General features: G+C 45.8%; 3 protein-coding genes across 6 annotated transcripts in view; 1 reads left to right on the top strand and 2 right to left on the bottom strand.

The window, feature by feature from the left end:
- The window catches only part of LOC113432426 (rano class II histocompatibility antigen, A beta chain-like), a 404,516-nt gene that overhangs the window by 105,282 nt on the left and 286,917 nt on the right, over positions 1 to 12,317 (bottom strand). The window lies entirely within an intron of this gene.
- Positions 1 to 12,317, bottom strand: part of LOC113429092 (ral guanine nucleotide dissociation stimulator-like 2) — an 80,463-nt gene that overhangs the window by 63,850 nt on the left and 4,296 nt on the right. The window lies entirely within an intron of this gene.
- The window catches only part of LOC113432298 (H-2 class II histocompatibility antigen, E-S beta chain-like), a 39,028-nt gene continuing 30,656 nt past the window's right edge, over positions 3,946 to 12,317 (top strand). For both annotated transcript variants that reach the window (XM_087953538.1, XM_087953539.1), the window contains exons 1-5: positions 3,946 to 4,170; positions 5,344 to 5,634; positions 10,868 to 11,149; positions 11,287 to 11,400; positions 11,639 to 11,662. In XM_087953538.1, the coding sequence (XP_087809664.1) occupies positions 4,086 to 4,170; positions 5,344 to 5,634; positions 10,868 to 11,149; positions 11,287 to 11,400; positions 11,639 to 11,662 (796 nt within the window). In that variant the 5' untranslated portion in view covers positions 3,946 to 4,085. The remainder of the gene's footprint in view (positions 4,171 to 5,343; positions 5,635 to 10,867; positions 11,150 to 11,286; positions 11,401 to 11,638; positions 11,663 to 12,317) is intronic.

Below are 12,317 nucleotides of genomic sequence, written 5' to 3'. Positions count from 1 at the left end.
CGAGAATGATGAAACCTATCACCTTAATGAACTCCCTCCAAAACTTTGCCATAAACTGGAGCCCCCTCCCGGTCTGAGATGATCCTTCTTGGCACCCCATGGAGACTCATTTGGGTTCACTAGTTGGAACCCCGACAGGCTGTTCTTCCTGACCCCCTTCTGGCCACGTGACCCCAGGCTCCCCCTTTGCCGCCCCCATCCTAGCCCCATCTTCTTTGTTCATGTGAAGCATCCCAGAGTTTTCCTCCCTGAAATGGGCCGATTCTCTATCTCTCCCTGCCTGTCAACAACCCCCTGCAGTGTGGGCCTGCCTTGGTGGTGGGGGCTGAAAGGGAAGAAAAATGTGTTATTTACACAAAAATGTCTCTTTATATTCTAATTTTCTTCCCTGTCTCTTTTTCTGCAGCCTTGATGGATTAATCCTGCTCTCTGATGCAAAAGGCTATTTTTTTATTTAGTGGCTGATGACTCTTTGTCCTGTTTGCAACTTCTGAGAAATGGAGGCTGAAGGTGGCAGGTTGGGGGGAGGAGGAGGATGGCAGCCTGGACCTTGTCCTGCTGAGAAACCCCCCCACTCCCAGCTTCCTTTCAGGGCTGCTCTTTCTTGGGAGGGAGGGGTGGAGACCATCTAGACTCTCCCCTGGGATGCTGGACTGACATGTCACTCTAGCCGCCTCATCTCTCCTGGCTTTGAACCCACAGCAGCTTCATCAACATCATTCTTCTGATGAATCCCTTCCCTTCCCTTCGCTTTGCTATGAAAGAATAAACCTCAGATGTAAGAAAACCCTGGAATCCTTCCTTCCTTCCTTCCTCTTCCTCCTCTTCCTCTTTCCTGCCCCCACAGGAGGCTCCTCCCTCTGCTGCCTCTGGATCCACCATCCCGGCTCCTTTGGGGGTCTGAAGCCAGAACTGGTTTGGGGGGAGGGAGGGCAGATCCAGGGAGGGGAAGGGGAAGGACCCCCCTCCTGCTCAGAGGCCCCCTTGCTCTGCTTCCCCTCAAGCCCCCATGGAGGAGCACAATGCCAGCAGGCAGGGACCTCCCTGAGCACTTGTGGGGAGCCATTGGGGGGCACCTGAGACCCCCCCTACATGCACCTGGCCATTTCAGCCATTTCTCTCCTTCACAACTGGAGGAAGATCCTGCCCCATTTTGGCACCCAATGCCTCTATTCTATTCTATTCTATTCTATTCTATTCTATTCTATTCTATTCTATTCTATTCTATTCTATTCTATTCTATTCTATTCTATTCTATTCTATTATTCTATTCTATCCCCCCACCTGGAGACTCAGCCATGGGGCAGAGGAGGACAATCCCTAAAGATTCCTGGCTTGTTGCCTGCTGGATCCTGGCCAGTTCCTCAGTTCCGCTTTGGAGGAGCCCAACGCTTCAGGCTGGGGAAGCAGAACCAAAGCGCCTCTGCAGCTGATGGGGGTTGGAGAAAGAAACTGTGTGTGTGTCTGTGTGTTTTTCTGTATAGGGCTGGGGATGGCAGAGAGAACTCAGAGAATATCTCAATAAAGCAGGAAAGGAGCCCAGAGGTTCTGCCTGGGTCAGGCAAGAGCTGGATGCCCCACAGAGGCTGCTTGGATCTGGGCCTGACTTTGTGCGACCGTCCAGATACACAACTGGGGGGCAGATGTGGACTCTGCCCCCTCCTTCAGCTGCAGGGGGGACCCGGCTCTGGCCTGCTGAGGCTGGTGCTGGGCCAGGGGGGAGTTTGACCCCTCCAGCCCCCCATCCCTGGAAAGGATCCAGGCCTCCTCTGGACCCCCAAAGCTTTTCACACAGAATCCGGGATTCAGGATCTGTTTGACCCGCCTTTGCTTAACTCACCAGAAACCGAATCTCCCCCAAAGACTAGAAAAAATGTTTTCTATGGATGTAGTGAAAGATGAGCACAAGGAACAGAATCTCTGCTTTTTTGGATGATTGGGGGAGAGAGATTTCCAGACTGAAATGGTTAAAAGGCTGTAATCCTTTAGTGGGGGATATGGGATTACTGAAGTCCCCAGAATTTCTATTGAAATTCCAGGTGATTTTATAAATTATAAATTTATTCCTTGGTTTAATATACTCTCCATCCATCCATCCTTCCTCCCTTCTTAAATAATACTGAAATCTTTTACCAGGAAGAAAATCCGCTCAGATCCTCTTACAAATATCTGTGGAAATGGATTTTTTCTTCTCCTTTGGGCAAAATATTTCCCCTCCAGAAGAAGGAAGTTCACCTCAGAGGGTGGATTCTTAGGACGGAGTCCCAGGGCTGATTTCTCTCCCTGTGAATAAAATCTCCTTCCTCCCACGATCCTCCCACTCAAAGCTTCGAGTTCCCTGGCAGGAATGGAGAACCTGGATCTTCAATAACATAAAATGTTTGTCAAGTTTATTGAGCTTCTCTCCTATTCTATATTCTATTCTTATTCTATTCTATTCTTATTCTATTCCCCCACCTGGAGGCTCAGCTGTGGGGTGGAGGAGGACAATCCCTGAAGAATCGAGGCTTGTTGCCTGCTGGATCCTGGCCAGTTTCTCGGTTCCACTTCGGAGGAGCCCAAAGCTTCAGGCTGGGGAAGCGGAACTGAAGCGCCTCTGCGGCTGATGGGGGTTGGAGAAAGAACCTGTGTGTGGTGTGTGTGTGTGTGAGAGAGAGAGAGATTTGGGGGGGGGGGGAACTGTGGGGAGGGTCCTTTGTCCTCCGGCTGAGAATTGGGGAGGGGGGCCGAGGAAGAGCCGCTGCTCAGACAGGGAACCTGCCTGTATTCTGGGCTTGGGCCGGAAGAGAAGTGGGGATTGCGGGTCTTGGCTGGGCTCTGGGTGGGGGGAAACTCCACTTGCGACCCTTCCTGGAGGGGAAGAGCGACCGGAGTCCCCCTCCTGCCCTGGGGATCTTCTCCCTCGCTCACTTGGGATCCCAGAAGCAGATTCCGGAGTGGGGCAGTGTCTCCAGGGATCGCCCCTCAGCTGACAGAAGCCCGGAGAAGATGGATCCTGTTAGGGATATACACCCTAGCAGAATGTGCAACGGCAGTCAGGCAGGCAGATATGTGAGACAAACGTTGTAGTAGTTTACACTCAGTAAAACAGATACACAGTGCTAGTTAAATAGTTTATTCCAGTAAGATTTATAGCATAGTCAAACAGTCCATATATCATACACTAAGTTCAGTCCGTCCAGGGATTATCCAATTAGCTAAGTCCAGTGTCGAAAAGAGGTCAGTAAACTTACTAAATATCAGTCCAGTAATTTATCTCTTCGCAGTATGAGATAAGAAGAAGTAAAAAGCCTCTTTTCTTCTTTAGCAACAGGAAACACGCAGTTCAAACCATCAATCCAATAAGCCAGCAAACAGTAAGCTAGCAAGGTTCTCTTGCTCCCTCTTATGGTGGTTTTACAACCGCACCCAAAATTACATGCTCTACAGTTAAAGTGATACACACACTTAAACTCACTAACATAGTTTATATATATTATTTTACCCAAACTAAGTTAGGTAACCATGTTATTCCTAACAGATCCCCCTGGGAGGGGAAATGGGATCGTCCAAAGCCTCCGAGGGGGATCCGACCTGGAAGGGATCAGGGGGGATTTCCAGAAGAGGCTGGACGGCCGTTTGTCAGGGGTGGGATAAGAGCTCCTCCTGCTTCGGCCAGGGGGTCAGACAAGAAGATCTCTAAGGTCCTTTTCAGACTCTGTACCTCCCTCTTCCCATCGGCCCTCCCCCCACCGAAGCCCTCCGCCCCCACAGCCCCTCCTGCACGGAGCTGGCAGGAAAGTCCCCCGAGATTAATGAAGCCCCGCAAGACTGCAAGGATCCCCCTCCCACTTTCTCCGCTTCTCTCTCTGCGCCGAACTATCTCCTGCATCGGCTGCAGTCAAGGGAGACTCTGCCCAGAGACCGATGACGCTGCAAGAAGGGAGGATTCTCATTGGTCCTCCTGCTCTTTCTGGACGCTCCCAGTTCCGAAGTGAGGGGAAAACTCCGCCTTCCCCAGTTCAGGCCCTCCGATTCCTCCTGGGGGGCCGGGAGCCTCCGCGTCCTTCTCGCCTCTCTTTGCGGGCGCTTGTGGGGCGGCATCCATGGCTTTGGCTGGGCTCCCCCTGGTGCTGCTGGTGGGGGCGCTGGGCCGGATCCCCGGAAGCGAAGGGGGGAAGGAGACCCCCGGTAAGGAGGGGGCTGGGCGGGGGAGGAGGGGCTGGGAAGGACCCCCGGAGGGGGAAGGAAGCTGATGGGTCTCCAGAGCCTCCAAGAACCTCGATCTCTGCGTGGTCTCCTTCCCCTTCCATACCCGTATTGCTCCCCCAGGAGGAGGGAGAGGGACCCCTCCCTTGTTCCCCGATTGTAGCCGAGGTGGGGGTCGCAGCCGGGCCCCTCTCTGCCCCCCCCCATTGTCTGGGTCGGAGTGGGCTGCCTGGAAAGAGGCAGGGAAGGAAAAGCGAAAGCGAAAGAGGGAAACTGAGGCATTTTCAGCCCTGAAGCCCCAGAAGGAAAAAGAGCCAAAGAATTTTAGCTTCTGCAGAAACTTCGCTTTTTCTTCTGAATCTCAGATTTGAGGCTTTGGAGGTCAGGCAAGAGGGGAGCTTCGGTCGCTTCTGGGGGAGGCTCTGAATTTGGGGAGGGGACCAAGAACCCCCCACCCCCATAATCCCCCACTGGCTCTATCGGGACCTGGAGGGGGAGGGGGAACGGAGGGAGGGGGGCTCTGAGTTGCTCCTCGGAAAGTGGCTCCCCCTTTAGAGAGGGGGGACTGGAGACCCTTCCTTTGAGAGGCTCTTGGGGGGCTGCAGGAGGTCTTTTTGGGGAGGGGGAAAGGAAACAGGTAGGATCCCCGACAGTCACCCAAAGGGAGAGAAATGGGCTGAAGATTTGGGGAAGAAGAAAAAGTTGGGGGGGGGAATCCAGGGAAGGGGGGGTTGAAGGGCTGGGAGACCTCAAGAATATGAGTCTAGATGTCCTCCTGGAGCCCCTCCCCTCATTCTCCGCCCCCCAAAGGAAGAGAGAGCAGGAGGTGTGGATATTACCTTCCCTCCAGCCCTCCCCCCCCACCGTTCCTCCCCCTGGAGATCCAACGTTCCCTGCAGAGAGAAGATCTGCTCGACCAGTGGAGCTTCTGCCTGCCCTCCCACCCCTCGGAAGGGATGGAGGGGGTCCCTTAAGGAGGCTCCTCCCCTCCCCTTTCTTTTTTCCCGCCTTCCAGCCCCCCTGCCTTCCGCCAGTCTCTCAAAGGAAGTTCCCCCCTCCCTTCCTGCGTGGGACCCTCCTCCTCTACTAGCGGCTGGGAGCGATGGGTCCTGGAGTCCCTCCTGATGGCCTTCCTTCTCCTCCTGCCCCTGGCAGCCCATTTCCTGGTCCAGTGGATGTCCGAGTGCCGCTTCCTCAACGGGACGCAGCGGGTGCGGTACCTGGAGAGGCATTTCTACGACCGGCATGAGATTCTATGCTTCGACAGCGACCTCGGGAAGTTCGTGGCCGTCACGGAGTTGGGGAAGGCAGATGCGGACAAGTTGAACAGAGATAAGCAGTGGCTGCAGTACCAGAAGGCCGAAGTGGATAGTCTCTGCCGACACAACTACGAGGTGAACAGCTACAAGGCGCCCAAGAGGGAGGAGCGAGCGATCGGCCGGAGAAGTGAGTTCTGGGGGTGAGGGTCTCTTCTTCCCTGGGAGGGGGAGGCCGGGACCCCCCTTTCCTTTCCTGGCATCCACTGGGGATTCTCCTCCCGGGTGACGGTTCCGCCTCCTCCTTCTTCCTTCTGCCCTCTCAGAGCTCCGGAATCTCCCTCTTCTCCCCAGGATCCGAACTCTCCTCCTGTCCAGGATCTGGGATCCCTTTGATCCCCCCAGGAAATCCACCCAATTCTATGATTTCCTTCTTTGGGGGCGAGGTGAATCCAGCCAGGTCTCGATCTCTCTCCCTCCCTACTTCTCAATACAGGGAGTCCTCCACTTACAACAGTTCACTTAGTGACCGTTTGAAGTCACAAGGGCAGTGAAAACAATCACTTCTGACCCTGTTTCGCTCAGTCATATGTTCAACATGTTTACAGTTCAATCTATTGATATCATTTCATTTATCATTCAAAGTTTCACCTTAATTTATAGCTATCCCAAGATACATTTTCCATCTTATTTTCTTTTAGCCAATATTGTCAAATTTACAGCACTATATCCTCATTACCTTATAAAAATATAACAGATATAACAGAATATTTAATTCATTAATTCATTAAAAATTTCTCTATCTTCCTTAATCATACTTTCAACATGTTTACACTTCTCATTTTTAGATAAATACATTTTCCATCTTATTTTCTTTTAACCAATATTGTCAGATTTACAGCAATATATCCTCATTACCTTATACAAATATAACAGATATAACAGAATATTTAATTCATTAATAATTTCTCTATCTTCCTTGATCATATTTTCAACATGTTTACACTTCTCATTTTTAGATAAATACATTTTCCATCTTATTATCTTTTAGCCAATATTGTCAAACTAATAGCAATATATCTTCATTACCTCATACAAGTAGATAATAAAATATTTCATGAAAGATACTAATCATTCTTGTGCTCAGCATGTTTACAGTTTCATACCATTCATTAAGCATTCAAAATTTCATCTTAATTTATATTATCTCCTATTATGTCCCCCCATTATTATACTTGCCACTGTTGCATATATTTTATTTTCAACACCAATAAACACAGACCAAGACTCCCAAATAATCAGGATGAAGAAAAAACCATTCTGGCACAGCAATAGGCTGCCCCAAATTTAAATCTGAAACCACTGTAAAAGTCTGACTCACATACGAACCCAATACAGAAGCCTGATGATGGCAGATGAGATTCTGCTGAAACATTGCTACAACTTTAAAAGCACAACTACAGTGACGTGGGAAAATAGCCGAACAAAGCTGAATGCCATTCTGCGGAAGCACAGACTCTGAGAAGCACAGAGCGGAAGACACAAGCCTGAAGATGATGAATGAGACTTCATCGAAACGTTGCCTAGATACTTCCAAGCTTACGCAGGAGAAAACCCGAATAACCAAAGATCCACATACAAATACCCGCGAGAACCTCAGAAAACAAATATATATATATATTTCTGTCTTCTGCACAGTAGTGGATTTTTAAGCTGTGCAGATGCAGATAGATAAACTCAACAAGACGTCCATAACAAAGTACGTTTATTGGTTCATCAGGTATCCTCATAAATCACATTTGTGACGAAGTTCTTCTTTAATGACCAATCCTTTGCATATCTGCCTTGTAATAAAAGCTGGTTATCTCCTAACCCATCTCCTAGCGATAGAAAGCAACTGCCATGAGTAAGGGAGTTCAGGCAAAAGTGAGGAAAACTCCCCCAACCCATCAAGGGTCAATTTAGTGACCAATCAGGATTACAGATGTGGTCACGTGATATCAACTACATTTCCCAGGATACCTTTAACTACATTTACCATGATGCATTCCCTTAAGGGGACAGCTCACAATTGCTACCTAACTATCCAATTCCCATACACTGGCTGGACAGCACATATATAATTCATTAAAAATATTATACTACTACATGGTTATATCTATTCTCTGTCAGGCTCCATAAAACATTTCTTTTCATATTTTATCCCCTAATCATTTAGATCTTACATAAGCATTTCTCTATCTTAATTAATCTATTATAAGCTCTTATATTCGTATCTATTACATTTAAATAATTCCTTTTTATTCTAATTCTTAATCCCATCTCTCAAAATTGATTATATATGTTTTACTACAAATATACCTCATCATCTGGAGTCTCCCTCTTTTCCACTTCTTTTTTTAATTTTTTTCTATTTTGTTCCTTTTTTTTTAAACAAAGTTTTTATTTTTTACAACAAACATACGAACAAAACATAAAAACATAAAACCCTCTTTCAATTATATACATACAGTGTGTCAGTTGGTTACAATCTTTTGTGCTATCCTTTTTTTACCATTACTCACAAGTTATATAAATTCTCACCTTATCGATCTAGCTTATGCTTATATAATATCAATTATTAAACATTCATTTGACTATTTTTCCATCATTTTATATAAGATATTCTAATTTTCATTATGATTTAATCTTATACATTCATCCAATGGTTATATATTTTATACTGTATTCTATATCAATCTGTTGACTTTTATTGTAAGGCTTACTAATCTATTTCTTTACCATGTCTTTTTATCTAACCATTGATAAAATAAATCCCACATCATATAAAATTGTTTATCCTCTTGTTCTCTAATTTCAAATGTCAATTTACTCATTTCAGCACAGTCCATGATTTTCTTAATAATTTCCTCCTGCTTAGATATTTTTTCATTTTTCCAATTCTTAGCAAATACAATTCTAGCCGCTGTTAAAACATTGACAATCAAATATTTCAATTCTTTACAATATATTTCCGGTATAATTCCCAATAAAAATATCTCAGGTTTAAAGTCTATGTGCTGTTTTGTCATTTTTTCCAACCATGTGTGGATTGTAGTTCAATATCTTTTTTGCATCCGAGCATGTCCACCACATGTGGTAATATGAACCAGGTATCTGATGACATTTCCAACATTTATCCGATTTTTTCTTGAACATCCTGGCAATTCTCGTCCGGGTAAGTGCCACCTGTAAAACATCTTATATAAATTTTCTTTATATGCAGTTGACATTGTCATTTTATAATTTTGAGACCACAATTTTTGCCATTTATCTAAGTCAATCCCATATCCGAATTTTTCCCAAACACAATCATTGTTTCTTTTACTTGTTCTTCCTCTAATTTAAACTCTCGCAAATGTCCATAAAGTTTTTTGATTACTTTTTCATCAGTACCTGTCAAAATTTTATCTAAATCAGTCAACTTATCATAGATACCTTCTGTTTTAACATCTTTATCAAATCTAGATTGTATTTGCAAATATGAAAACCAATTCATTTTTACACCTTGTTCTTCCAATGCTTGCATAGATTTAAGTTCACCCTTTTCATTCAATATCTCACCATATCTAACTCTTTCTTCCTTTTTATATATTATTGGATAGGAAAAAGCTTCAATAGTAGATAACCATCGTGGAATTTTAAAATAATATTGCTTTTTTATCTTCTCCCAGTTTAGAAACAATGCTTCTCGAATATAATCTCTTTGAAAATACCCCTGCGCTTTAGTTCCCTTATACCAGAGGAAGGTATGCCATCCTAACAGCAAGTCATGTCCTTCTAAATTCAAAAGTCTAGTATTCCTTAGTGTTATCCACTCCTTTACCCACATCAGACTCATCGCTTGGTAGTATAATTCCCAATTGGGCAAAGCAAATCCTCCTCTTATTCTTGCATCTTGTAGCAATTTCACTTTTATTCTGTACTGTATTTTAGCACTGTTTTGTTTAAATCTTCAAAAAATTCTTTCCCTAATCTGATTGGAATTGTCTGGAATAAGTATAAGATTCTAGGCAATACATTCATCTTAATTGTAGATATTCTCCCAATCAGTGATAATTGTAAATTTTCCCATTTTATCAAGTCTGTCGCAATCTGTTTTTTAAGTCTGAGATAATTGTCCTCCTAAAATGTGCTACATCTTGGTGTTATATGTATCCCTAAATATTTAACCTTGTTTCTGACCTGGATCCCCCAAACTTCCAATTCTTTCTTTCGTCTTACTAACATGTTCTTTGCTAAAATCTTTGTTTTATCTTTATTTATTTTCAAACCTGCTACTTTCTCATACTCTTCTATCTTGTCTATCAGTTTAGGTGCTGACTCCAATGGATCCTGTAATATAAATACCAGGTCTTTTTTCCACTTCTAACTATTGTCTCTAAATCTTTCTTTTATATTAATTAATTGTTTCTTTGCTTGCTTATCATTTTCTGTCATCCTTTGGCTTTTTCCCTTAATCCTTCCTCCATTTACCATCATTTTCTGATATTTTCTCTCCCATTTCTCAAAGTTTTCCCCCTCCCTCTTAGATCTTCACTGTGTATCTCCGTAACTATTTCATTTATCAGCATTCCAGTCTCAATATCCCCCCTCTTATTTATTATATCCATCATTAATATCTCATATTCAGCTTCTTTTTTCTTCTTGTGTTATTTGTTGTTCCTTTTGATCCATTTCACTGCTTTCTCTTTCTTCTAACTCTTCCCCCGTCTTTGTCCTTTCTTCTTCTTCTTCTTCTTCTTCTTCTTCTTCTTCTTCTTCTTCTTCTTCTTCTTCTTCTTCTTCTTCTTCTTCTTCTTCTTCTTCTTCTTCTTCTTCTTCTTCTTCTTCTTCTTCTTCTTCTTCTTCTTCTTCTTCTTCTTCTTCTTCTTCTTCTTCTTCTTCTTCTTCTTCTTCTTCTTCTTCTTCCGCCATTTCTGATTTTTCCTCCATATTCTGTATATTCAGTTCCCAGTTCTGGAGATTCTCCTGGACTCCCGAAGAGCAGGTGGCAGTCACGGCTAGGAGAGGGTCTGTAAGTCTTTGGGTTACTTGGCCACTTTGGCAAATAAATTTAATAAATAACTAAATGTACTAAACAAGCAAACAAACGTGGTATTACACCTGATTAAAAGTATGGTTCCATTTTCCATGAGATCCCGAGAATCCTCCGAATCCTGCTGCATTTGTCCTCCCCGTCTTCTGCGTTATTTCTTTCCATCTCCACCACATCTGGCAGAAGGTTCCTTCCACCTCTGGGTGTATCTAGCGTTTATCCTTGTCGGATTGGCCGACACATATTCAGGAGTGAAAAGGGATCCTGGCCTGAACTAACCAACTTGGTCTCCTGTTCTGGGCCCTCCTGTGCCTCTCATGTGCCTCCTTCTCTTCCTTCCCTCCAGCCAAGCCCACTGTCACCATCTCCCCCACCAAGATGGATCCCGCTTCCCCCAACACCATCCTCCTCTGCACCGCCACGGGCTTTTACCCCCTGGAGATTGAGATCCAGTGGTTGAAGAACGGGAAGCTGGAGGAGGATGGCGTGGCCTTTGGGGAGGAGCTCCAGAACGGAGACTGGACCTACCAGCTCCAGGTGATGCTGGAGACCCAGCCCCAGCGGGGGGACGTCTACACTTGCCAGGTGGGGCATGTCAGCCTGGAGGCCCCCATCACCGTCCAGTGGGGTAAGCCCCTCCCCTCCCTCCCCTCCTGCCCTGAGAAGAGGGAAACAACCTCCCTGTGGGGGGAGCCAGAATGGACCCTCCTGGGGGACGGTGGGCCTGATCCTCCTGCTCAGGTGAGGCTCCTTCTCCTTCCCCAGAGCCCCGTTCCTCCAGCTCTGCCAGGAGCAAACTCTGGACAGGGATCATGGGGGCCATGATTGGAGCAGCCTTCCTGGCTGTGGGGCTCTTCTCCTACCTGAAGAGCAAGAAAGGTGAGTCTGGGGGGCTGGAGGAGAGGTTGTGGGGAGGGGACCATCTAGGGGAGGACTCTCATCGAGCTCAGCAGGTGGCCAAGAGGGTCTCCTTGAGGAATAGTTTTGGGAACTTCTGTTCATCAAGGGGGCGATAGGGGAAGATCGTCCAACCTATTGTGGGCTATCAGTGGGGAGGGGGACCCCCTGAGTCCTCCAGCCCATGAAGGATCCTGATTGGCTCTTTTTCTCCTTCCAGCCACTCCCATCCAAACTCCTGCAGGTGAGTTTCTCCTCTTCCTTTCTCATCTCAGCCCCTCCTATAAGTTATAGGTGTTTTTTTAATATATTTTTTAAAATATCTCCTTTCTGTGGATACAGCAAATTCTTGGATTTTGGGCAGCTTTTCCTTACAGAGATCAGAAAACATATTGCAATCAAAAAGAAAAGTACATAGAAACGCTAAAATCTTGCACAGAATTTTTCCAAGTGTTCGGAAATTGCAAAAGGGAAGGAAAGGAAGGAAGGGAAGGAGGATCCCAGGTTTACATTCCCTCCCCCCAATAGTTTGTAAGCAACCCACCCATCCTTTTAGGCTCATTGTGGAGGGGGGTTCCTGAGGGGATTTGGGCATGGGGACAAATTCCACCCCTGTGGCTATTTTAAAAGGGGTGAGACCCATGTTAATATGCACTGTGGTATTTTGGGCCACTTCAGCGAATGGCAGGAGATCTTCCCAGCTAGATTGCTGATAATTAACACAGCATCTCAGGTATTGTTCTATAATAGCATTAGCTCGTTCTGCAGCTCCGTCCGTACTCAGATGGCGGGTGGAGCTAAGCCCTTGAGAATGATGATCCTTTCACCTTCATGAACTCCCTCCAAAACTCCACTGTGAACTGGACCCCTTCTTCCCCTCCCCCCAGTCGCAGATGATC

Source organism: Notechis scutatus, chromosome 2 (genome assembly GCF_049901735.1).
Source record: "Notechis scutatus isolate UNSWTSFEM ecotype Mainland chromosome 2, rNotScu1.2, whole genome shotgun sequence".
Taxonomy (NCBI): Eukaryota; Metazoa; Chordata; class Lepidosauria; order Squamata; family Elapidae; genus Notechis; species Notechis scutatus.
This window is presented reverse-complemented; position numbering and strand designations above follow the sequence as displayed.